Raw genomic sequence first — 27186 nt, 5'->3', positions numbered from 1 at the left:
AAAGATGCATGTGTTGATATAGGACAGAAATACATATAATTACAGTTGCTGTTGTGTGCAGGACTATTTCCTGGCTTACTGTCAAGGCCACCCGGAGCACCTCAGTGTAGCAGAGATCTTTAAAATTTTCATTTGCACCTGTACATCTGCTGCATGTCTGCTGAACCTCCAAATCCCGAACCTTCCTCCCTACTTCCAAACCTAACTGTCCCCCTGTGAAAAAAGTAACTTCCCTCATTGTTAAATCATGAATTAACAGTTATTAACCACATTTTTCTTAGAAACTTGAGTTTAATGTCACCAGTCACACTCCGTCCTGATTGCTGCCAGTCCTCTTGAGTCACGAAATCATTTAAATACAACATGTCTGATAAAGTGAAATAGGCTTGATCTAAAGAAACAGATAAGAAACAAAGTTATTGACATCTATCATTCTGAAAAGGCTTATAAAGTAATTTCTATGGCTTTGGGACTCCAGTGAACCACAGTGACAGCCATTATCCACAAATGGAGAATACCTGGATCAGTGGTGAACCTTCCCAGGAGATGACTGCTTAACAAAATGACTTCAAGAGTGCATCGACGACTCATCCAGGAGCTCACAAAAGAACCCAGAACAAGATCTAAGGAACTGCAGGTCTCACTTGCATCAGTTAAGGTCAAAGTTCATGATTCATCTTGAAAAAAATCCTGATCGTCTGAGAGACTATTCTGATGATTCAAAAGTTGGACTTTTTGAAAGGTTTGAGTCCCGTAACGTCTGCATAAAACTAACACAGCATTTCATAAAAGGAACACCATAACAACAGTTAAACATGGTGGTGGTAGTGTGATCGTCTGCAGCTGCTTTGCTGCTTCCGGATGACTTGCTGTAATTGATGCAACCACGAATTCTGCGCTTTACCAGAAAATCCTGAAGGAGGATGTCCGTTCATCAGTACATACCCCGAAGTTCAAATACACTTGGTCAAAAGAGCTTGCAAAGAAAAGCGTCTGGACTTCTTTAAGTTGCTTGAAGACGTTTCACCTCTCATCCGAGAAGCTTCTTCAGTTCTAAGGTCAAATGGTGGAGAGTCCCAGATATAAACCTAGTGGGAGTGACCCCCCACAGAGGGACAAAAGGACCCCCTGATGATCCTCTAATCGCCTGAGCCAAGGTGTGAAACTGGGTGTGGGTCCCAATCAGCCAGAGTTTCGGGTGTGTTCATTGTGAAACCTGGCCCCACCTTATCATGCAAATTCCTGAGGTCAGATGGCCCAGGATGTGAGTGGGTGTTAAGGCGTCTGGGAAGGGATCTCAAAACTGGATTATAGATGGCAGAGAGTTGGTGTCGTAAACCCCCGCCTCTGTTCAAAGATGGTCGCTCACAGTGGACATAGATGACTTCTTTCACTCCTCTTTCAAACCATCTGTCCTCTCTGTCCAAAATGTGAACATTGGCATCCTCGAAAGAGTGTCCTTTATCCTTAACCCTTGTGTGGTGTTCGTATTTTTGTTACTCAGCCAGTGTTCATGGGTCTGGTGGACCCACTAGAGTTTTGGCTTTCCAAATTAACACTATCAAACAATTTTATGTTAAATTACTCAACAGATGTTTACTTCATCCCAATTACAAGACATATGAACAGCAAACATGGTTAATTTTTTCCCTTTACCTTTGTTAGATCACATTTATGAATTAATGTGCTTCTCGTTTTTCTTTTATATAAAATGTTATAAATAAATCAGTTATAATCAAGTGGAGTGAGTGGAAAGACACAACACATTTACACGTGAAAAAATAATTAATTGTTTAATTTTTCTTTTGAAAAAAACTGAACACGGGTCTCACAGACCCGAACACCATACAAGGGTTAAGATGCAGATGGACTACTGAGTCTTGTCCTGTGGAGGTGGCTCTTCTGTGTTGTGCCATGCGCTTGTGAAGTGGCTGTTTGGTCTCTCCAATGTAGAGGTCTGAGCATTCCTCGCTGCACTGTCCAGCATACAGTTGTATGCTGGACAGTGCAGTGCTGTACAGTGCAGCGAGGAATGCTCAGAACTGAAGAAGCTTCTCGGATGAGAGGTGAAACGTCTTCAAGCAACTTAAAGAAGTCCAGACGCTTTTCTTTGCAAGCTCCTTTGACTACGATGACCTGGATGACTGAGAACCTTCACAGACATTCAAATACACTTCCACCCCCACTTTCAAATGCAGTCATGGTTATTAAGCGAGCTCTGCAGAGTTTTTTTTTTTTAATGTTTTTTGATGGATACATTCAGCAACATTTGAATAAAGCCAATTAATAAAAGTCAGATATACTTTTGAAGAGGTTAAATCTGTTAAAAGTAAATTGCTCATGTGAGCTCTATCTGATAGTATTAATTCACAGGGGGAAAAAAATTCCCCCATAATAGACAGACACGGGAATCTAATCATAACAGGAACGCTTAGAAAGTAATGTTTACCTATCAAATTTAAAATGTGCTCTAAAACTTAGTGTTTATGTCAGCTCCGTTGGTAGCCCTCAGTCGGTTTCTTACAGTTCTTACAAGCCCTTTCCCTCCGTGCATATGATCCATTGTTAGTATTTGAAATATTGAGGTAAGCCTTGTATTTATTGTCCCAATCATGTCTTTATTGTTGCTCCTGGACTGATTTTATCTGTTGTGACACTTCTGGCAGTTCTGGGAGCCTCGCTTAAGCTAATTTCCAGGAATAAAACATGTAAATCAACTTTTGTGTTTCTTGCTAATTAAATCAAGTTATTTCTGTCACTGTGTCTGAAGAGCCTCCAAGCAGTGTGTTGATGGGTTTCCAACCAACCCATGTGTATGTGCGCATAGGCTTTGGTTCAGCTTTTCCCATGTTTTCTGAAGACCAGGGTGACTCATATCGTGTGTGTGTGTGCGTATTTATGTGTGCATAAACCAGTGAAATCAGAGCACCGTGCTGTCCCTTGCTTCCAGAACACCGTCTCTCTCTGCTCAGTGACTCATTCATCCAGACTAGAGGATTAATCTGTCAATGCTGTTTCCCATTGACTGACTCTTCGTGTCATCAACACAGCCTATGTTGTCTTGTTTCTGACACTGAGAGATAAGTCTGTCGTAGAACTGAAACTATAGGTCCATTATTTGATGAGTCGATTTGCAGAAAATGAAGTAATTTTCCAGCTATTTTCTTGTCCCAGCTTATCTAAGGTTGCCACTTTTGTCTTTTTTATATCACTGAAAGGTGGATGTTTTCAGATTTGCACTGTTGGTTGGAGAAAGAAAAGCATTTGAGCGCCATACCTTGAGCCCATCTTCCCTTGTCTTTATCCTTGTGCTTTTCATTGAACGTTGAATTGCATGAGGTTCATTGTACCAGAGTGGTTTTATAAAGTAACGTCAGCTAAATACTCCTTTGTCTGTGTCTGTTTCTGTATATGTTTTCCAGCCTTTCTCGGGTGACCAGATGGACGACTTCAGCAGTGAATTATTTAACAGTTTCTTCGACGACCATGTATTAGAGCGACCCCTACTGGCAGAAAGACCTTCATTTTTACACATTGACATGGACAGCAGCCCAGGTGAGCTCCTCTTGTTTTATTATGAGAGATAATCCAAATCCACCTGTCACACCCACCCACACACAGCTCCTTATGGCTGGGCTTTTTTTGCTCCGTATCATCCCTTTTAGTTGTTTAGTTCTCACTTGTTTTCCGTAATCACCAGTAATTCCAGGAGCACTGATTGATCCTTGGATCGAATACACATGGGTACAGCACCAGGTTGGACTTACGTATGCTGGTATGATGACAATAGCTATTGAACTGTAAGCTAAGGCCAGTTGCTGCAATTCATTTGCTGTGTGTTTCCATTCTTTGTACTCTTCTTTGGCGCAGTAATAACAGATGTCTGGAGCCGCGACTCAAGAGAGCACCGCAGTTCTTTTTTTGTTGGTCTTTGTTCATTGAGGGCAGCCCAGAACTGTACATTTACCTCTTTTTCACCAATGAAGCACCAATCCTGGTGCCTACTCTAGAACCAGTTTCATGCATTTTCACCAAATGACTGGCGCCAGGGCCAGAATTGCTGGGCACAAGTTAGAAAGTTGGAACCAGTCACATCTGTGGTTATGGGAAAAGCCACTGTAAGAAGTTCACCGTTCAAACCTGTCTAAAGGTCAGAACTAGCTCAACTGTGGCAACCATATCATTGCTTTAGCCAACCTTTGGGGAGAAAAGTCCCCAGTCTCATTACTTGGGTTGAATCAAAAGCCTTCTCTGACATCAGCGCTGGCTCCTTCTGTGCCCAAGAGTTCAAATTTCATGATATGAGAGCCAGCTTTTGTTGCCAAAGTCTGACTTCCAGAACTCCTGCCTGTGGAACGGAACAGATTAAACTCACTTGTTACTGGATCTTGTTTATCAGCTCAAAGTTATTGCAAAATAGGCGCTCACAGCCTGTGGAAGCTGTCATCAGCTCATCACTTGAGACAAATGAGTGTCACTGTTAGTCGTTGCCATAGTCACAAAGTCATTAGAATGATTAGAAGAAAGGACAAAAAGCAGGATGTTATGTTATTATCATGTCTCAAGAACGCCTGAGTCACTTTTACATTAAAGTCTTAACAGCACTCTCACTATGTATGGACATATGTATATGTACTACATGTGGATATGTACATAGCATCATGAATGTATACATTTATCCAGAAAATAGTACTTTTAGTACTCTGGAAAAGTTTATTCTAATGAGTTTGGTAGTCACTATTTGGCATGACCACCTTTATTCTGAACTCTTTTAGTCAGCTTTCCTTTAATTTCTTTAAGTAGTCTTCAGGAATAGTTCTCAAGGCTTGTTGAAGGACATTCAAACCTCTTCTTTGAACGTTGGCTGCCTTTTCCCTCTGTCCTCTGTCAAGATGTTCCCACACAGTTTCAGTAATGTTGAGGCCTGAGCTCTGGGGAGGTCAATCCATGACTGGTACTGTATGCTTTTACTGCATTGATAGTGTGTTTTGCATCATTGTCATACTGAACAATGAAGCTGTTCCTGATTAGTTGCTTTTCAGATGGTATTGCATTGTGAATCACAATCTGATGGTGCATTTCTGTGGTCATAATTGCATCAGTTTCGGCAGGAACTCCAGCACCACTGGTTGAAATTCAGCCCCAAACCATGATAGGGCCTCCACCGTGTTTTACAGATGACTGTAGACACTCACTGTTGTACCTCTCTCATAACCTCTTCCACATATCCTGACAATGATTCTAACCACATTTGAATTCATCACTCCATCAGACCTGTTGCCACTGATTTTCAGTCCAGTTCTTGTGTAATTTGGCATATGTCAGCCTTTTCTCCTCATTTCTCTTTCTTAAGAATGACTTCCTTGTTATCCTTCCACTGAGACAATTTGTAATGAGCCTTCGCTGAACAATAGCTGATCACCTAAAAGTTCAGTATCATCTCTCAGGTCCTGTGTCAGGTCTTTGCTGGATTTTTCCTGTTTCCTACGGACATGAGTTGCAGATACTGTTCATCCAAAGTGATTTTTTTTAGGTCTGCTTCTTCTTCTTTTGTTCTCAATTATTTCCTCAAGATTTTAAGGATACACTCAACTTCATGTTGAGATATGGCAAATTTTCAGCTAATACCTCTTTGGGAATCAGCTTGTTGGTGCAACAATACTTTTTTAATCCTGTGTTATTGTTGACATTCTTCATAGATTTAACTATGAAGAAATGGGAACAAATGATGTGTTTTTGTGACAGTCTCCTAGCAACAAAGTGCCTAAAGATACAATTTAAAATGGGTTCTTTGCTACATTTTTTTTTATTTGTAGGATCAACACTGGTTCATCCTTTGAGTTGTTACATGGCTTAATAAACAAAACATTCCTGTGACAATAGTCATGACTGGACTGATAATAGGTCAAAAGGGAGCCAAAGGGAAATTGTTGAAAGACCTTGGAGAACTATCGCTCCTTGGAAGCAAACTATAAAGAAATGATAGGTAGCTCGAGACTTATGCACAGCACTGGGAGTAATTGTGAGAGTCTTAAATCTTGGACATCATGAAGTTCCCAGCAGATTTATCTGTCTAATTAAAGAAAATCATGAATATTGAGGGGCAGCATTCATGAGGAACCCGTGCTCTCATGATCATCATCGATTAAGGCCTTAATGACAAGATATGTCTTAATAGCTATCACTGATGCAGCCAAGAGACCGGAAGAGCACTGCAGTGACACCGCTCATTCATGAGGTGTCGGGCACTGAACTGGCTTTGTGGCTTCCTTCTGTAATCGTGCTGTCATGTTATAACTCTGTATTTACATGACAGAGAGTGTGACTGAAATCTTTTTAAAAATTGGAACTGAAAACAATTGACTCAGAAGATGAGAAAGCTCTCAAATATGCACACACAGAGCTTGCACTGCTACATTTTCCATCCTTGTGAGACGGCCTTGTTAATCTCACAGATATTCAAGCAGAGCACAGCTACTCCTTGAGTGAAGACTCAGCCCCCCAGAGCCCAGCCCTGTCAGTCAAAATGGACCAAGACTCTGGTAAGTTTGATCTTTTCATTATTTCTTAGCCTTGGCTTCTTTTTAAACCGCTCAGAGCCAAGCAAAGCTCTCCTGCTGATGTTTAGTCTGGCTCTTTATCACGCTGGCTGTCCCCTGGTTATCTGGTTGGCTCAGGTTTCTGCCTGATATAACACATAGCAGGCAGCCTGACCCTCTCTGCTGCCTGTCAACTGTCGTGCACTTCGATTGGCTCAATCCTGTCATATATAATCAATGGCTTAACGATCCACTTGCACTTTGTGTGCAAGTTGAGGAGAAATGTTGCATATTCTGAGTCCTGCTTTCTTCACCTTCCTCTGTCTATTCCTGACTCATCTTCCTCATTATCCCTACCCTCCCTGTCTGCGTCTCTACCTGTCTCGCTCTCGCGCCGTCTGTCTGGGTGCTGTCTGTTCTCCGTTTGTCCCGGGGATCCTGCTGTATGAACCCAGTATGAGCAGCTTTCCTCCAGCTAAGCCCTGCCCACCTAACACACACAGACACACACACACACACAGACACACGCACACACACACACACACAGACGCACACAACACTATGACAAGCGTATGGTTTTAAATCTGCAGCTTTAGCCGGAGCCAGCGGAAACTCTCTCTCTCTCTCTTCTGTCAGGTTATCTCTCTCGTTCTCTCTCCTTTTCTCTGTCTCTCTGATGCCTGTTTATCTTCTTTTGCTTCTCTGTCTCCTGTAATCCAATAAAATCCACTTCATTCGTATAAATATCAAATTATCTGCACTGCCAAAATGCCACAATTTCTTGAAAAAAAAAAAGCACAATCCTTGATGGACAGATAATACTTTGCTCCTGAGAGAGAGAAAGAGAGAGGGACAAAGGATGAAGTCATATCAGGCTGAATAAATCAGTTTACAGTGACAGTCACTCCGGTCGGTCCAAACTTCAAACAAAATATGAATATCTGCACAGTGATTCAAACCCAAACAGGAAAATGGAAAAGAAATACAGCATTAAATATTTGATATTGCACAATTAAAAAAATTGCTTAGTTGTGATTTCATGGTACTTTGTGGATATTCTTTTCTTTATTTCTTCACTGTGCAGTTGGAGCACTATCAGTTCACATATGGTGCACACACACACACATTGACAAACCCACGTTGTATGCATTTGTTATTGGACATGTGCATGCATGCATTTTACAACCCGCATCTGCTGCATGGTGCCTTAATATTTCACTCTAGAGGCAGCGTTCGAAAGTTTTAAAGGGAAATGGTACAATATCGCTTAACCAACTGTGCCCTAACATGCCTTTTCCGCTTGTACACTGGCACAAAAATAAGACGCTGCAAGACTATGTTAATGTTGCTTTGCTTTTCTTTTAGGACGACAACATCTTGTCTTCTTCTCTGCTTTTGCATGAATGTTAAAAAGTTCTCCAAAGCGTCTCTGGCAAGCAAATGGCAAACCCAGCAATGTGTTATAAATAATCATAAAACGGATTTAGTCCCTGTTTTCCAGCATTTCCTTTTAACCTTAACGTGGTTATACTGGAGAGGATGACCAAAAGGGGTTTTACTGTGTGCAGCGGCGGTGAAAGAAAACTGTCTTGCATGCAGCTGGTTGTACATGTTGTCTCAGCGGTTTAAGAAGCTTTTAAGAAGTTTTTTTTTAGCATTAGCTACTATATTAGGCTCTGTTTTATGCACAGTGCTGTGCCTGTTGAATAAAGAGCTGCATGTCAGATTAGGCCACTTGTTGAATGCTCAATTTTCACTTCTAGATTTGACACTTTTCACAATGACAGATAAGTTGTGGCACTCCTGGACTATTAGCTGTCATATTGGCATGTAGCAGTGTTTTGACAAGACTGCTGCATCTGAGAAGTTCTGCGGTATCGCTGCATGAATGACTTTTCAGGGTTGGACTTCTGCGCACAGTTCCATTGCTGTGTGTTATTGCTTATGCAGTTTGGAGAAGGGGACTTTGATAATAATAATAAAAAAAATGCACATGTGGTCACAGCACATGTCTTGTGAGATTCCAGGCCATTTAGCGTGCATGCTAAAATGTTTCTGAGACGGCAAGTCTTGGTCATAAATCCTAGTATCTCAGTTCCCAGAATCAAACTCTAATCCTTGCAGCCTTGCCAAAGATGCGCACATCCTTGCAGGCCTTTCCAGCTTCAAACGAGAGCACGGCAGTAGAGCAGCTGCTTGTTTGTCACGATGAGTCAGGTTAATTAAGCACCAAGAGGTGTTAGACGTTTTTGACCTTTCAGAAAGCACGTCAGTTCTGAATGAAGGGATTTGTGGATCTTAGTGTGCTTTGTTGGACAAGAAGGTCCTGTCCAATTAGAATTACAATGATGGGTAAAACAGTGGATGCAAGGATCATGTAGCACTCACAGACAAGATCAGACTTATTTGACACCCACTGCTGGGCTGTTTATACGAGAAGCGTCCTGATAAACACCCAGAAAAAGTTGCCCCTATTGCCCCAGCAAGTATCACCCATGTTGCATTGCTTGAATTGCACAGTGGTTGATAAAAGTGAGATCAGATATTAGCCTGATGAACTGCATCCAGGCCACTTTTGTCTTAAAGTACCCATCACATACAGTGAACACAGCACACAATAGATGGAAGGTCATTACGGTTTATATGGAAATCAAGAAATCAGTTAGTGCTTACTTAGCCTCAGTCTACAACAGCAACGTATCACTGTAACAATAAAAGATTATGATGTCCTCCTATTTGGGCGGTTCCCAACAAATCAAGTCAGTTCAATCCTATTTTATTTATATAGCACCAAATTGCAACAGCAGTCACCTCAAACTCATTTTACATCACGGCCCACTTTGATTTTAGGTGAGGCACACTGGGGAAACTGCCCTCTCTATTAGTGTAAAGAAGTTTAACTTCAATTTAATCTCCCAGTTATCTCAATGTAAGAAACAGAAGTGCGATTTCACCAGCACATTTTTAGTTTTTGTGATAAAGAAATGTTGCTGTAGTAAACAAAAGAAATCTGTCAGCACGACTGTTTGGGCTTAAACTGTAAGAAATAAATGTGTAAAATTACAGCCAAAGTTTTGGCAGCTGACTGCCCAGACTGTTAATTCACAAAAATGTCCTGTTTTATTTATTTATTTATTGCACTGTGAACACAGTGTAAAAATTCAAAATTTATGTAGCCCACAGTGAAAAAAAATCATTTTTTCTGTCATTTAATTGTTTATCTGAATGGCTGTGGTGGACAGAGAGGCAGAGATTAATAATAACTAATGATTAACTTATAAACACAGAGAGAGTTAAAAGAGGTGAGTGAAGAAGAACCACTCAATGCATCATGGGAAGTCTCCAGCAGCTTAGGGCTATTGGAACATCAATAAGGGAGGATTCAGGGTCACCTGATCCAGCCCTAACTACAAGCTTTGTCAAAAAGGAAAGTTTTAAGCCTAATCTTAAAAGTAGAGACGGTGTCTGTCTCCTGAATCTAAACTGGGAGTTGGTTCCATAGAAGAGGGGCCTGAAAGTTGAAGGCTCTGCTGCTTAAAATCAGTAGTGATCAAATGTGGTTTGGTGGTTTCTGGAGGTCTTCAAGGGTCACTTGGCTGCCTTGCTTTGTTGTTACTGCAGGACTCACACTGCTTCCAGCAGAACACAACAGCGTACAGATTGTCTGTGGTCATTTTAAACTTTCTTTCTTCCTCTCAGCTTGTGGTCTTTGTTGTTGTTGTTGTGCCTCTTATTCGGTTAAAGAGAAGCTGCGTGTTTTACTGCAGCTCCTTTTTGCGCTGATCCATTGAATGTTTTAATGCTACTGCTGCCCCGCTGAGATCAAACACAGCAACCACCTCGCCTCCATTAACCCCCCGTGGTGACTGCCAGGAGCCATTTGGTCATTAACGCCGGATTTCTTACCTGAGTTTACAGCAATTTACCCACACAGGAAGACCTTTAAAGCTTTCTTTCTTTTTTTTAATTAACAACATTCAATGAAATTCCAAAACGTGGAGAGTGAAACAATTGGTTTTACTTGTCCTAAACCTTACATTTACATTTAGACAAGTGTGTCACTGTGATGTCAGTGGAAATATCACAGTGGCCTCTCCGTGTTCAGGACCATTTTCTTATGCATTGGCTAACAGCTAAGAGCTTCTGGTATTCATTAAAAAAAACAGTGTTAGAGGACTTAACGAGGGCAGGAGGCTTAACGAGACTCAGGCGAGCAGCAGGACTGGCCTCATTAAGGAGAGGACTCTTTCTGATAGGCAGGATGTGTGGCATAGGTAAATGTCGGATCCACCCCCAAAACTGGATTCCTGTCTTCCTCCTGATGCCTTTTGTGCGCTCATTGATTTCCTAAAACATTTCAGGCTCACGTTGCTAATCAGCAACATTAGCGGCGAATGATATTTTTCACAGGTAGCTGAGCCGTAATGAGTGTGAGATCATGCAGGAGTCGGGGCAGCATGGAAAAAAATACTGAAGTGGGACTAATGAGCTGTTTGGGGTGGGGTCCTCGCACTGCCAGTGGAGGTTTTTATCCAGCTACATTATCATTATCATCACTTCTATGGCAGTTACGCTTGCTAAAGGGACGTCTATTACAGTGATGCCGTGGCGTGGAAAAATGCGATTAACTGATTAGGCATTTGCTTTTTGCTTCACTGCAGTCAGATAAAAACCAAAAAATGTTAGGATTTCCTGCTTTTAACTGTTTTTTTCTGACTTTTGAGGAGTTGGGGGCCTGTTGATGGGACAAAACAAGATATTTTGAGATGTCACCTCAACCTTCAGGAAGTAATAACAGGGATGTTTTTCATCAATTCGCAGACCTAAGGACCTTTTTTGTGTAGAATAATTGAATAAATTAGGAATAAAAGCGCAGCGATTGTTAGCTGCAGCCTTGGACTTAAGCTCTTCCAGCTCAAGGGGGAAGTGCTGCGGTTGGACTTATTAAGCCCAATTTTCTATGCTCATGTACTACCTACTGATGTACAAACTCAGATAATGCACAGTCCATTGATGGCAATAATTCGTCCCTCTATTGCCTGCATCGCTTTGAACATTCAGTCAAGTATAGGCTAAAAGGCAGATTTTTATAGGGTTGAGAGACCCTTGTGATTTCAGAAGCAAATGGCTATCCATGTTTGTGCCCACTGTGATTGAGCTATTGGGTTCAAATAATCAGCAGCAAGTAGATTTAGATATATTGTAGCTCATAATGCTTCTTATCATTGTTTTTCACTGCCCTGAGGTGTTTATTCCTCACATGGCTGCTGACTTTGGGCGTTACCCACACGCCCAAAGTCAGCAGCCATGTGATTTATTCTCTCTCTGCTGTAGTGATGGACAGGATACAGACACAAAAGCACGCAAGCAGCTGTCTGATTGGGAATACACCTCCGTCCCCCCTCTTTGCTCTCACCAATCACGCACACACTCACGGCTTGTAAACTTCAGTCCGTTTTTTACCAGCACAATGTTGCTAGGAAACCAGGATGTGATTAACGTGACGTTCACACACACAGACGCACGCACGAAAAAGCAAAAGCCCTCTTTCAATGCACCAGGGGAGCCTTGAGGATGCGTGTTTGATGCGACAAACATCAAAGTCACTGGCGTGGCGTTCGTGTGTCAGTGCTGACATAATGAAACATCCTCACTCCTCCCTGTCTGCCCGCAGTTAACGCTTTAAAAGTTGTGTCGTGGTTTCGCTTTTAACGTTGTAGGAAGAAAACTTTTAATGCGTGACTTTTGCCTAATTATGCCCCGTGGAGCAGCTCACCTTTAAAGGGCCTTAATTCAAAGCATGTGCAGCTGACCCTTTAATTCTGGTTAGACATACTCGTATGTCCCAGGGTTATAAGCGCTGTTCAAATAAACAGGACAGTTGTATTGAAAATTTCCATTTGAAAGCTCGCGGAGCCTTTTAGACTTTAACTTTTAGACCTTCACTCACTCTTAGGAGTAGATTCAGAAATAGGTACATTAGAGGGACAGTTCAGGTTTGAGCAGTTTGGAGACAAAGTTAAAGAGGCACAAGATGGTGCGGGCAGGTGCAGAGGTGAAGATAAAGGAAGAAGCCACAACTAGGACCTGTCTTCTAAGGCTAAGAAATACTTCCTAAGCACTGATCAGCCTCCTGAGAACTAGGGAGGCCAGGAGGTTGCTGTCACCAATGCATCCATTCTGAGACATTAGGTGAAATAAAAAGCGACAAAACTTATCTTTCTTTCTTTCTTTCTTTCTTTCTTTCTTTCTTTCTTTCTTTCTTTCTTTCTTTCTTTCTTTCTTTCTTTCTTTCTTTCTTTCTTTCTTTCCTTCATAAGCTGAGGTGTGGCATTTGGCATGTGTAGTTGGCATTCTTCCAGTGACTGTGTGGGTTCTCTCCAGGTACTCGGCTTCCTCCCACAGTTCAAAGACATGCACTTAGTGGGGTTAGGTTAACTGGTGATTCTAAATTGCCCATAGGTGTTAATGTGAGTGCGAATGGTTGTTTGTCTCTCTGTGTTAGCATCAGATCGGCCATCTGTCGGGCGTGTACCTCGCCTCTCACCCTGTGTTAGCTGCCAACTTGCCATACAATTGTGAATGAGAGAAACAGAAGACAGTGGATTGATTGAGTGGCTCCATTTTTTTTTTTTCAATCTAAACATTCAATTGACGATTGGATTTCTCTTTCATCAACCATAGTGTCACATGACTTATAAATTATTGCACACCACTTTCAAGGACAGTTTCTTTTAACCAGTGCCTCAACTTGGCTTGACTCGGGTTTTGTTTGGTTTTCCGTTATATTTAAGTACCACCTCAATGTTTTCCATTTAAACGTTTGCACACACACACACACACACACACACACACACACACACACACACACACACACACACACACACACACACACACACACACACACTTCTGAGATGAATCTGGCACAATTGCCTCTAATGCAGAGTAAACTGAACTCCATGTGCAAAATTGGTGGAACGCTACTTTAAAGCCACCTATTTGGAAAGGTCAGAGTTGAGTTGCAAGAAAAAGACCACCGAGTAATGTATCTATGGATTAGATGACGCTGTTGATTGCAGCATCTGGATTCTGACTCGCAAACAGGAATCTTGTTAGTTGGATAGAGCAGCTTGGAAAATCTGGAACCAACCAAATCTGTAACCAAACAAAACAGCTGTTTGAGGTTTTGTTCTGTGCAGTTATCCAGCTAACTTGGTCATTTTGTTTTGTGAGACAGGCTTCAGGAGACACGACACTTTCTTGTGGATTTTCCTCCGACCCTCTTTCAGGGACAAAATATCTCCAGAGGGCTACTGTGCTGTGTGGGAGTTAGCAGAACTTGTGCTTAGAAAAGGCTTTAAAAAAATAAAAGTCAACGTCTATTTTAGATCGTCTTGCTTCAGGTACCGGTAAGAATGTGAAATCTGGTCCCGGGGGTGCAAACGTGAGGAACAGGTCGATGAGGTTACAGCTGTTTATCTATTTATCCTTTCCACTCGTCGTTCTTCTCTTCCCAGGATCCTTCTGACTCAGCACCCCTCATGAGTCATGGCAGTATCTAACAAAGCTTCCAGTGAATTTTTTCTTGTCGTCTGAAGACAGTCTTGTCAATCCCCTTTTCTTAAGATCACTCAAAATCTTCAGTGTTTAGTTAAAACAGTCTCAGAGGTTTGAATGCTGCTTTCATGCCACTGTTTAAGAAGTTTTAGACAAAAGAAACAGTCCAGCAAAGATATGAGGCTTGTCAGAGTGGAAAGAAAGAAGTTCCTCATTAGCTGTCATCAGTCACTAACAAGCAGCACGATGTTAGTCAGGCCTTGTCAGCTTTGTCTTGCCTCAGGTCGTTTCAGGAGGTTGGATGCACTGGCATCTCTGCAGACACACTAAAACTTCCTAAAAATACTTTCTGGATTTCAAAGCAGACTAAACAACAATTTACCTGTGCTCCTCTAGAAATATACCCACATCGTGTTTAGGTGAACCCTCCTTTGAAATTGCACTCTCGCCTCATTGCCGGGTCACTCGATTATGCATATTTTCAGTGTTTAAAGGCGGCGACTGTTTCTCTTCCCAGGAAGCATAATGAGGGCGAGTTGCTGGTTCAGCCCATCTTTTATTTCAGGGTATATACACCAGCTGGAGGGAAATTATGCACCGCAGTTGCCAGAACGACATTGTCCAGCCTTGTCAGGAAGAGCTCAGATATTTTGAGCTCCTTCAAAGTGTGATTTGGAAGCTGTCAATTACTTCCCGTTGGAAGACCTACAGCAAAGCCTCCCTGAAGAGAAATAAGGTCAACTTTGCTCAAGTTTCTCAGTTAACTAGAACCTTCTTTTCTAAAGAATAGGAACACTTTTCTTGAATTCTTGAGACTTTTTGTTGTTGCTGGTGGTTTTTCATTATTGCCACTGGTATTTCATTTGATAGTTGAAAGAAGGAGTTAGCGATTGAACCTTAAGTTGGGATTGTCTGTTCCAATACACAATAACACTGTGGCCTTTAATTGTGAATGCAAAAGTCAGGGCCATATAGTCGGGGTACAATCGTGGTTGTATGTATATGGTTGTATTGGAGTCATGGGGGTTAGGGTTAGGGTTTGCCAGGGTTTGTGTAGATGGGACGGTGTTCCCATGTTGCACTGCTATGACATCAAAACAATGTGATTGCCCGTTCCCCCCCTTCCCCTTGTGACACATGGAAAACATCTGCAGGTATTTCTGCAGTTTTTTGCTCTGCTTTAGCTTTTTCTTTGTGTTTTTGTTGTTCTCACACATCAAACCATTTGGTTCAGATTAAATACTTCAGTATAAGAAAGCTGAGGATGACTTTAGGGGAGCATGATCGTGTGGTGGTTAGCATCGTTCTTTCACAGGAAGACGGCCTTTCTGTGTGAAATATTCTCTCCAGGTACTCTGGCTTCCTCCCACAGTCCAAAGAGATGCCTTGGGTTTAGGTTAGTTGGTGATTCAGTATTGGCCGTAGGTGTTAATGGTTGCCTGTCACTATGTGTTCGCCTGCGACAGATTGGCAGTCTGTCCCGGGTGTATTCTACCTCTCACCATGTGATAAATGGGATAGACTCCAGCCCCTTGTGACCCTGCCTGTGTCTGTGGTGTCTTTTCTGTAGAGTTTGAGTGGAGCTTCAGCCAGGACCTGTCAGCTATCTTGGTGAAGCAGGAGGAGCCTGATGTTGGCCAAAGGTTAGATCCTCAGCCTTTGGAAGCCCCGCCTCTCATATTAAGCCCTGCCCCTCCACACAGAGGCTCACCATGGAAACACACGGTTAGCATCCATCTGTCCTTTGCCTCAGTGATGAAACATTTAAAAAAATAAAATGAGTGGTGTTTTTGATGTCAGGTACGTTTGTTGTTTCTACAGGAGTGCAGTCAAGAGGATATGAAGCTCATTGCTATAAAAGATGAACCCAGAGAGATTGGACAGTACCTCAGCCTGCCCAGCGGTAACAGACACACTCACAGTGCTATAGTGGTTTGTCTGACTCAGATTATTTTAATGTTAGAAGTGGCTTCCTAGTGTAGTGGTTAAGACATTTACCTAACATCCCTGGTTTGAAACCAGAAGGAGACACAAATCCCTGGGAGGGCTGAGTCAGGAAGGTCATCTGGTCTAAAAAATCTGTGCCAAATCAAATATGTGGATCCACCCATTGTGGTGACCCCTTGTGAAGGAAGTGAGCAGCTGAATGAGTTAGTTAGTGCACATTTTCACCTAAAGTATTACAAAATAAATTACCTCAAACATCTGTTGGAACAAAAGCCTTCACTTTAAATATGATGAGGGCTTAACCACCCCAGCGTTAGAGGCACTACTACCTTGCAGACCATAATCAGGGCAAAAATACTCGCCGAGCTGTCTCTGCATATGCCACAATAATCACAGCAGTATAATATTTGGGGTCTGGGAGAATGGACTTACATTAGCTATGAATATCTTCAGTGGTCATTTGTTTAAAGTAGAAGCACTGATTCCTTTCACGTGCTGCGCTCCTTTTTAGATGATGCTCTCCAGCTGCCGCCCACCCCTCCCAGCAGTAACCACGGCGACAGTGATGGCTCACTGCCCCCCTCCTCCCCACACCTCCCTCTGCCGCCGTCTTCCCCTCAACCACAACAGAGGCCAGGAGGTCGCGCCTCGTCCTCATCCTCATCTTCTTCGGCCATCTCCTCTTCGCCCCTCCTCACCGCGCCGCATGTGAGTTAAAGAGCCCCTACCCTCTGTGCCCTCTGTTGTTTTTTTTCCCTCTCCGTGCCCGTTCTGCAGCGCATGTGGGGGATTTAATGTGTCAGTGGTTTGGTGTTTGCTATAAGAAATGTTCAAATGACTGTGTCCTTATATAGCGCTGTGAGTTTCATAGGCTGCCCTTCTGTTGTGAAAGCAGACACTGTAGAGTTGGGATTTTTGATCTGTAAATCAGCTTAATTTGGGGTTAAATACATCCCATAATTTGCTGAAAGAACAGAAAGTCAGAAAATCCGTCCGTCTGGACGTTGTTTGTCTGATTCAGCAGCTTTTCTTAGAATAAATGAATCACATTTGCACTGAGGCCATCGTGACCCAATCTTGTTTACTCACAATTGTTCAGTGTCAGCAACATTTTTCTTTTTTCTTTTTTTCATTTTTATTAATGAAACACGTGAACAGCTAAACCATCGCACAAACTCCAACAGTGTTGTTCTCGGGTGTAATGCAATGTAAGAGAGATGTGAGATTTTGGTGTGCTCGCTGTCAACATGCAAATTAAAAGCAGACCGACATAAATAAGAGACTGAATTATGAGAGCTTATTAGCATTATGCGCTGATGAAGTGCTTGTTTCACTGTGCAGAAACTGCAGGGTTCGGGACCCCTCATGCTGACAGAAGAAGAGAAGAGGACCCTGGTTGCGGAGGGTTACCCGGTACCTAACAAACTTCCTCTCACGAAGAGTGAAGAGAAGGCACTGAAGAGAGTCAGACGAAAGATCAAAAATAAGGTAAGCAGGCACTGCACCTTTTTGTCTTCTGTTAGTGTGCACGGCTGAACTGAACATTTAATTAACCAAAAAAACAAAAACGTGAGCTATTCCCAGAATCTTGGACTGCCTTGTGTTACTATTTCAAACAGAAATAGTAACACATTTACCAAAAATTTTGCTCCAATTAGAAATGTGGTTTTGTGGTGGAGCAATGATTGGTTTTGTGCCCGTTTCTCCAGATCTCAGCTCAGGAGAGTCGGAGGAAGAAGAAAGAGTATGTGGAATGTCTGGAGAAAAAGTAAGGCTGGAAAAAATGTTATCTTTCCGCTCCATGCACATTTCTTTTGGTTTACATTCGTAACTGTCGTCTGTGCTTTCCAAAGCCTTTAAAAAATAATAAGAATTGTAGTTTCCTTAAAATTATATTAAGAGCATTGTTGTCATTGTTTAGAAGACTTTCACACCTTAAACTGCTGACTCGACTCAACTGCTGACTGCTGTTGTCATGCCAGCCCAGCAGCTGTGCATGACTCTCCTAGACTGGCTTAGCATGATTCACAGTTCAAAACAAGAGCACTCAGAGAGTGCAGCTTCCTTCGAAGGGCAAGGGCTTTACTAAAACTTTTATTTTTACGAAGTTTTTATTACAAAATGACGTCAGCCTGTTAAGGCGTCACTGTGAAATCACAGGGCGTCGTATTGAACTGCTCTCTCCATCCTCTTTAATATAATGTATTCTTATTTGACCTTGAGCCCTAACAATGAAGGTCAAACACTTAGCTAACCTACAGTAGGTACTCATATTCCCCAAGGCCTCGTTTATTGTTGTGAAGTTTGAAGACGATCCATAAGAAGCTGTGGCTAATACAAAGTTTTTAATGAGATTCACATGGTGTGACCTTGACCCGATTTTTACCACAATTAAATCAGCTCAAGCTGTTTTTGGTATCCACCATCACACAAAATTTGAAAATGATAACGTGAAAACTGTGCACGCTAGACTTCTAACAAACAGACAGGCAGACAAACAAATGGATACGATTACCTTCTACCTCCCTTTGGGGGAAGAATAATCCTTAGTAATGTTAAGCCAGCCCTTGGTGCAGCACCTCAATTCACTCTTTGAGTAAAACAAGACCTTTTACTTCTCTTTCCCCTTCTCTTTCTAATCATTGGCTTCCCCTTGTAAACAGAAGGTTTTAACGCCAGATGCACCAGGCTTCTGTGGCCATGGCTAGAGCTGTATGTGATCCCCTCTCTATGACATCGCAGAGAGCCGAGAAAAGAAAAAGCCATGTGAAACCAAAAGTTTTATTATTTGAAATGTTAGAATCGTGTAAATTACAGAAAATTAGCACAAGCACAATAGGCTCCCTTTGAACGGTTAGTTAGAGCAACATCTAACCAGAATCTTCCACGTCTTTCACCTTACAATGTATTTGAGAGTGTTAAAGAGCTTTGTAGGGTTTTATTCCCAAGATGACTCTCACCACATGTCTCTTTATGCAAAATCTTGTCTTTGGTCATTGCATGCATGACTGGCAAAGAAAAAAGCCCCAGAAAAATTCAGGGGCCCAAAGAGAAAACACTGAAGTGAGCTTGGTAGTTGCAGTTTAGTCAAGAGCCAGATTTCTTTTTTTTCGCATTTAGAGGTTTCCCTAACTGCTTTGGAGCTGAGCGCAGTAACAGACACAAGAGCTCTGCCAGTGAATGGGAGGCAAATGCAGGTCCTTGTGAGGTCAGAGATATATAGATATAGATATAGAGATAGATAGATAGATAGATAGATAGATAGATATCTCTCTCTATCTATTTATCTATCTATCTATCTATCTATCTATCTATCTATCTATATATATATATATATATATATATATATATATATATATATATATATATATATATATATATATCTTTGTGTCTGATAGAGAATTTAAAAAAAGCAAAACGCACAAAGCATTTCTTCAGCACTCGTCTCCTCCACTGTGATTCACTGAAGAACAGCAAAACTTAACAGAGACTGCTTTTCTCTCCTCTCTACTTTCCATTATTCCAGCCATTCCTTGCTATGGCAGGACTCCAATAACCTGCTTAACACATGGGCCAGATTCACTGACTTTCCTGACAGTGGCAGTGAAATAGAGTTGAAAATATGGCTTTTCTTTTACACAGCTTCCACTGCGACAAATACAAGTGCCAACAAAGATTTGTACAGGTATACAAAATGCCCCATTAATCCCATTAGAGCGAGGGGAGAGAGGTGTGTCAGAGTGCAGCCTCTTTTAACTGAATCAAAGCAACCAAAGCAGCAGAGACATAAGAGGACGTGCATAAAAACAGAAATCCATCTCCTTCTATTTTTTTTTTTTCGGACATGAGGAGGGGATTATTGGACGAACCTTTAAAAAAGAAAACAGCGGGATGCTTTCCTCAAAGGAGTGTGCATGAATGAGTTATATTCCAAGCAACACACAGCGGGACATCGGGAGGATTAAAGGAAGCGAGAGATTAGCGAGACGTTACCCTGATAATGGAGATCAGTAGGATTAGTAGAAGACAGACAGAGGAGGAAAACGGGGTAGGGAGAAACTCTTGCAAGTGAGGCATTTTTCTTAAACTTTGTAACAGATTTGTGTTCTCAAAGATGCTAGTTTGACACTGTGCAAAGTAAAAAAAAAAAGGTGTTGACATTACTGGGACCCACGGAGTGGTTAAAGTACATCTGAGCCGAGCAAAGGATTCTTTTCTTGTGAAATGATGAGCTGGTTAAATGAATTTGAGAGGCTTTGTCAGTTACGATAAACTTATTGACCTCATAGTTCTGAATTAGGACCTTCATGTTTTGCATCATGTAGTTTTTTCAAAGATCCAGCTGTTAGCGCAGTAACTTAGAAAAGCTGGTATGAATCAGCAATCGGCTGTTCACCTCCTTTTAAGTCAGGTTAGCTGATTAGGCTAGGTTAAATCATGTCGTAGCTACAGACTGTACCTAAAAGATGACTGCCCATTGCTTTAATTGGGGCATATTTGGATCCAAGGATGGAGAGCCAAATTTATCAGATTACCAAGAGTTCAGTCACTAAAATGAGCAATGAAGGGAAGCTCAGGAGCTCAACAGCCATGGCTAGTAGGGGAACTGCAGCTTTTGGCACTTGTGCATTGCCTTCATTTGTCAGCTATGAAGTTTGTCACTTGATGATCCACAGTCACTCTTCCTACTACAACCTTCAACCACCTACAGAGGCCAAGCTGAGATGGTCTGGATAAACAGAGGCAGGATAGTGGCTATATTGCTCAAAGTATATTGAAGATAGAGATGCCAGGCAGGAGGAAAAGAGGAAACCCACATAGAAGATTCATGGTTGCATCTTCCATTGTCCTCCAGTGGAGCTAGTTTCACTCATTGTGCATGTACTGTTTAAAAGGTTGCAGAAACCTTCAGTCAGCTGAGACTGAAGACGTCACTAGGATGAGTGACAAAACATTTCTCCCAGTGAACACACTATGTCCAGGTGAACACAATTAACCTTTTAGGATCCATGGATGTAGTGTAGAAGGACATGCAGGGGGTTGGTGTGTCGGGATAGGGTTAAATGGAAGCAGCTGACCTGAAAGGGAGCAGTCTAGAGAAGAAAAAGAAGTTTTTCACTTGGCAGAAGATTTGAGTTTTTGTGCCTCCTCAACAATAACAGATAATTACCGGTCAAAATGTTGTGGATTAGTGGTCAAAATGTACCGTTCATGATACTCCAGCCTTTGGGGATAACGCTGTTTTTCATTAGAGCAACATATGCAGGGATAAGACAATAAAAACAATGTGTGTATCTCTGACTGTGTGTGTATCAGGGTGGAGAATTACACGTCAGAAAACAGCGACCTGTGGAGAAAAGTAGAACACCTGGAGACAGCCAACAGGTGAGGTTTTCACTCACATGCACGCACACGTGTGCCAGCATACTTTACTTTATCTTCCAGCTTTGAACAGACTGAAGCTGTTTTATGCTGGCTCCACACACCAGTAATACAAACCCACCATTCATGTAATGATGTTTGGATTGCGATCACTGAGAGCAGCAAGTGTGCAAAGAATGCAGCCTGGTAAACTGAGAGCCGGACGAGCTGCAGAAGGCCTTACGAAGATGGTTCTCATTTTTCACCCAGAGAGAATGAAGATGCAAAACTACAAACAGGACTGTAGCTTATACACAAGCGTATGCACACACACACACACACTCACACGCGCTCTGTGGGTAAAACCTTTACGGGATTTTAATATCTATGCAGCGTGAGAGAATTAAAGGGGTCTGAAGTGAAATTTATCTGTGCTCTATAAGCAAAGCGTAGACTCACCGAGGTGCCGCTGTCTCCTCTGTTATTATAACAATATGAAACCAATCTGCTATTATCCTGGAGTGGGTGGTTAGAAGGGTGGGTGGGTGTGGAGGGTTGGATGGCTGAGGAGGAGGGGGTAGGAGAGTCTGTCTGTCTGTCTGACTGTGGCACACTCAGCCTGTCATTAAAGTGGCGAGTTAACAGCAGCTTTCATCATGGAAGGCAGCCCCCTCCCTTCCAGCCACACACACACACACATGCACACCGATGAATATGTTAAACCACTGCAGGGAGGAACAATGAATTGGCGCAAACTGGGAAACGTGAGTCAACACGCAGCCCCGTTCACTCTCATAAGAGTAAATGTGAGTTTAAAAAAAGGCTTTAAACAAACGCACTAAATTTAAGCTCCCAGTTCCTAAAAGTGTCCCAGATGCAGTTATTAGTGGTCATTTTGTTCCCCTGTGCTGTTTTCTTTCCGTCTAGTCGGATCCACGCAGGACTTGGTTAGGACTACCGGTTTGTTAGTTGTGTAACTCACACTCGGGGTTGGATTTGGATTAGCGTCTGCATATCCACATCAGACAAACGTTTAGGATATGTTTCGTTTAGCTTAGCTTCCAGCACTGAATTTTAATTACCTGACAATCGTTTCCATTGTCCTTGTTGCTTTTTTCACACACGTTTACTCGCTCACTGCCGTGTATTTTAAGCTGCAATAACTTGAGGTTTTACATCAAAGACTCGTGCGAGTGATGCAGGTCAGCATCATTCCTACACGAGTTTACTACAGCTGACAGGTCGCGTTTCCCTGCTCTATTCTGGGGCCTGTCATTGATTTCAGCATGGAAATTTGAAACTATAAAAGCAGCAACAGATGACTAAGCGTCTGACTTTTTAAACGTTTAACTGACTTTCTGGTTTGCATTGCGCGCGTGTGTGTGTTTGTGTGTCAGAAACTTGATCTCTGTCTCCACTTAGTGGTCAGAGTGTGTCCTCACAGCCACAGACAGCTCATACCATCAGAGCCCTGCTCCCCAGATCCCACTAATGTGCTGTTTTCTAGTGGTTTTATTCATGCACTCTATTCATCTTAGCTTTGCTCTCTGCTTGTTTTGTTGGACACGGAAAACAAAAGTAAATCAGGTGGTTAGAGTTCTCTTTGTTGTAGAATAAACCCGATAATGAGAGCCGTGCATCTTTCGGCTGAAACAAACTGTACGTCTGAGTTTGTGTGTGTGAGACCTTTGTTGTGGGTTGGGTGGAGATCGAAGCCATGCATGCACGTTGTGGGTGCAGCCATATACATATTATAGAGATTGAAATTCCCAAACGCTCTGAGGCCACAACCTGTGAGAGTCAAAGTCTTCTCTGTACACTAAATAATGACTACTGCCCTTCTTGTTCTTTAATCCCTGCCTCTGTTCCTGTCTCCAGGTCTCTCCTACAGCAGCTCCAGAAGCTTCAGTCGCTGATTTCAGGGAAGGTCATCCCCCGTTCGTGTAAAATGGCCTCAACTCAGACAGGAACATGCCTCATGGTAAATACTACTGCCGCTGTTGCTGTTCACACACATTTATGTTAATATTTTTGTTGTAATTGAGGTGATTTTATTTGCTTTTGGACAGCATTTGGATTTATTATAACTGTATAAATATTACAATTAATATGTCTCTATGATGTTAGCCTACCTGCCTCCCATTTGAAGTTTAGAAGATGCATTCTCGTTTGGCTAAATCATCTTAAAGCGGTCAATGATAATGATTGGCTCCTATCACTATATGTATGCTAAGCACAACTGTAGTGGTCATATTACTCATATCAAGCAAACTCATATTGATGATGGAGCAAGTATATCACATGCATCTCCTCTTTTCCATCAGTCTCTGTTGAATGGATCCATTTTTCCTCCTTTTTCCTTTTGCCGTCTAAGAAGTTTAAAAAAATGTTTTTTGGTTCTTTTTTCTTTTCTTAATTTGGAATATGCACTGAAATTCAGAATTCAATAAGTTTGAAGTGTCTGCATGAGCCCAATACATCACGAGCATCACAGTCTGAGCGCTCTGGTGATTATTATTAACACGAGTGTTATGTTCCCCTCTATCCGCAGATGATGGCCCTGTGTTTTGTCTTGGTGTTGGGCTCCTTCTCTCCCTGCATTTCTCCCCTCTCCCTGGTCAGTCACACCTCCTCTTTGCCCTCCTCCCCCGCTTCTTCTCAGTCCTCCCCCTCTTCTCATTCTTCTCCATCGGCGGACCTCTACACCACCAGTCAGGGTAGGTCTAGAAATATGTTCAGTATTTAGCATCTTAGTGTTTATGGCAGATTTGTCATCATCAAAAGGTGTCTATCCTTTGCTGAAGTTTCCTTTTGTAGCTCCAGTCTAATGCATTCAATGCATTTCCAGTTATTAGACAGAGCAAAGAGCGGCATCACATTTTAGAAATATAATTTTCTCCATCTTCTCATATATACTGTTACAATTTTCTTCAAAATGAAAGCCCATTTGGAAAGTGGATACAGGTTTTGATTTTCCTTCCGAGCTGTTTTGCACTTCCCTATAAATTCACTTCCTTTAACAACTCACTCCTGGGAAAGCCCTACTGAAACCAGAAGTTAGGCTGTCATCAAATTAAGTGCAACTTCCTTCTGCCAGCAACCATCCTCTGAGTGGTGAGGTTTAATAAGCTCTAACCCCCTAAAATTGACCAGATTCCTCTGCAACTGTCCAGGGAGAGAAAGGCACAGTTATATGTTCCCCATACAAATAATTAAAAGTGGAAAACACATAAGTTAATAATTAAAAACAAAACTGGAGTCACAAGAATTCTGTATCTGGACTGTTTTCAATTCAGTGTTAAGAGTTGTGGTCATATTAGATTTTCTCCTCTGCTCCCTGTTTCACCACACGTGTGTAAGCCCCTCCCACCAAACACAGAACCGAGCAGTCAACCAATAGGAATCAGCTTTTAGCAAAAAATATGAGAAAAGCTCATCCAGTTGACTTTAAACTCAGCATAGAATTTCCTTTGTTTCACAGTTGTTGGAAAGTTTATATATGATCGTTTCTGATGGGTCAGGGTCTTATAGTCAGGCCCTGACCCTTACTATGAGAAAGAACTAAAAAATGTAACTGGGATGTTGTTCGAAATGGGAGATATTTTGAAATATGTACAAAAAGCTTTTGGTTTCACATAATTAAAAGCAACGATGGCTCACAAGGGATGTCCAGTGAACGGTGCATGTTTCTGTGTCGTAGTCCGCTCCCGCAGCCTGCTCTTCTACAACGAAGAGGCTCCACTGGAGGAGAGTTTAGCGACATCAGAAGGAGAGAGGCTACAGTCAGAAGGCCACTCCCACAACCAGATCAGCCGATACACAGCTGACGGCCACAGCAACCAGACAAGCGGGTCCAAGATAGAGCAGAGGTACAAACAAACTCCACTGTATGCTGCAATATTTACACGCCACTTGTCAAACATTAACCAGCCGTCTCTGCCTTTCTCCTCTCCTCAGAGAAACAAAACCAGATGGAGACTCTGAGTTTTTCTGACACAGCTCAGCCTCTCCTCATCTAACTTCTCAGCCCTGAATCCCTCCAAAGGACCCCAATGCTCCAGGTTGCTGAAATCAACATCCAGCTGGACCAAAAAACGTTTTCTGTTAGTTTGTTAGAAAATCCATTATCATCATCTCCTCTAGTGAGCTTAGATTACGGCTCCCATCCTGCACCTCTGTTACCATGCCTTTATCTACAGCGTCACTTCTCTGCTTTGACAGACTCTGTTGTACTTGAACATTCTCGATTTTAAACAGACCTTCGTGCTGGAATCTCTATTGTTATGCACAAAAAAGAATCTTGCATCATTTTAAATACTCAACGAATCTTTTTTTATATGTAGTTATTAAAAAATAGTTTATAACTCACAAAACATTAAAAACACAGTCGCCTTACTAAACTTTAAAGAACCTGCAGTCAGAGCTTATAGATTTGATTGGCTTAAACAGGCCATGAGCACAAAATAGCCACAGCTGCCAAAATGAAAGGCATATATGAGTCACTTATGCTGTGATCACGCGTAAAGACCTTTTGTGTTACTTTGTTAGACAGCCCTAAAGATGACCATCTAAAACAGTTGTTTCCCGTTTCCAGAAATATATTTAATTCCTCCCCAAAACAAATGAAGTGTAGCGTTCCTGTTCAGAGCAAAGCAACGCGGTCTTTTTGCAAGAGCAAACAGAAAGAATTATGGGAATGTGGCTGAAAGAAATGTAAAAAAAAAGGCAGTGTGCATTTAAAAACAGTGAAAACGTGACGTCCACTGTGGGATTCTAGTTTTTATCATGTAGTTCTTGTACTTTTATTCCAAGATGCTCCTGATGTGCCACATTAGGTTGGTGAACAAAGCACGAAGGGCTGCATCTGCTTAATATGTCATCAATGTGTATTTTTTCCGCAGTATGAGCCTCTGTTGTGTTTTTAGGTCATCTCTCCTCTGCTCTCTGTTTCCCCGTATACGTGAAAGCCCTTCCTGTACACACAGAGTGGAGCAGAGCAGTTGACCTAATAGGAACATTTGTAACAGGAAACACTTTTAAGCCAAGTGTGAAATAGATAACAGCATGTGTAAGCACCAACACCAACTAGGCATCAACATATGCTTTTGGAAGCCGTGCCATTCTGAAAGTGCCTTCCACTTCGCTCAGTTGAATATGACCAACTTGGCCTTACACCTAAAGTCCCACATGGAAACACAGGCCTGAAAATGTTCCTCGAACTAAACGATTTGTTTATTCTGTTGCAGAAAATGGATGAATCATCTTTTTTTAAATCTGGGTGAAACCTTTTTATTTCACATTCCTTTACACATTTGAGATCACAACAGTCGCAACTTGTTTGACAAAGATCTCTCTTACAGATCCAAAAAAAGTTTCGCTTAGCGCAATCAACACAGGGTGTGGATCTTTTATCTGGCTTTAAGAAAAAAATTATTTCCATTACGCTTCAGCTTTTTTACATCTGCATCTGACATTTGAATAATTGAATAATTTTTTCCAGCTCTGACCAAAATTCTGCTCTGTTTCTTTTGGGAGAGAGATCATATTTTCATACCGAGGGATCATAAAGAGGTTGGGGAAACATGACAAAAGTATTTTTATGAAATTATAAAATGTATATGTAATATATTTGCAGCATTAAAAAAAGAGCATATTTAATTTATGCATCAAAAAAAAGTTACTTTATCTTATTGTCTCCATTTTTTTTTAAAAATAACGTTTAAAAAAAAGCATAAAAATACAACTTATAATATATTCTGAGCATCAAAAAAAGAGCATATTT

The 27186-nt window shown here is 41.8% G+C and overlaps 1 protein-coding gene across 1 annotated transcript in view; it reads left to right on the top strand.

Annotated features, from left to right (window-relative positions):
* The window catches only part of creb3l1 (cAMP responsive element binding protein 3-like 1), a 38250-nt gene extending 11573 nt beyond the window's left edge, over positions 1–26677 (top strand). Inside the window, exons 2-13 of the mRNA XM_026158434.1 lie at positions 3423–3555; positions 6456–6542; positions 15667–15821; positions 15918–15999; positions 16555–16751; positions 17385–17531; positions 17753–17811; positions 21360–21428; positions 23283–23385; positions 23956–24121; positions 25105–25273; positions 25362–26677. Coding sequence (XP_026014219.1) covers positions 3423–3555; positions 6456–6542; positions 15667–15821; positions 15918–15999; positions 16555–16751; positions 17385–17531; positions 17753–17811; positions 21360–21428; positions 23283–23385; positions 23956–24121; positions 25105–25273; positions 25362–25398 — 1404 coding nt within the window. The 3' untranslated portion in view covers positions 25399–26677. The remainder of the gene's footprint in view (positions 1–3422; positions 3556–6455; positions 6543–15666; positions 15822–15917; positions 16000–16554; positions 16752–17384; positions 17532–17752; positions 17812–21359; positions 21429–23282; positions 23386–23955; positions 24122–25104; positions 25274–25361) is intronic.
* The last annotated feature ends 509 nt before the right edge of the window (positions 26678–27186 follow it).

This window comes from Astatotilapia calliptera, chromosome 23, assembly GCF_900246225.1.
Source record: "Astatotilapia calliptera chromosome 23, fAstCal1.2, whole genome shotgun sequence".
NCBI lineage: Eukaryota > Metazoa > Chordata > Actinopteri > Cichliformes > Cichlidae > Astatotilapia > Astatotilapia calliptera.
This window is presented reverse-complemented; position numbering and strand designations above follow the sequence as displayed.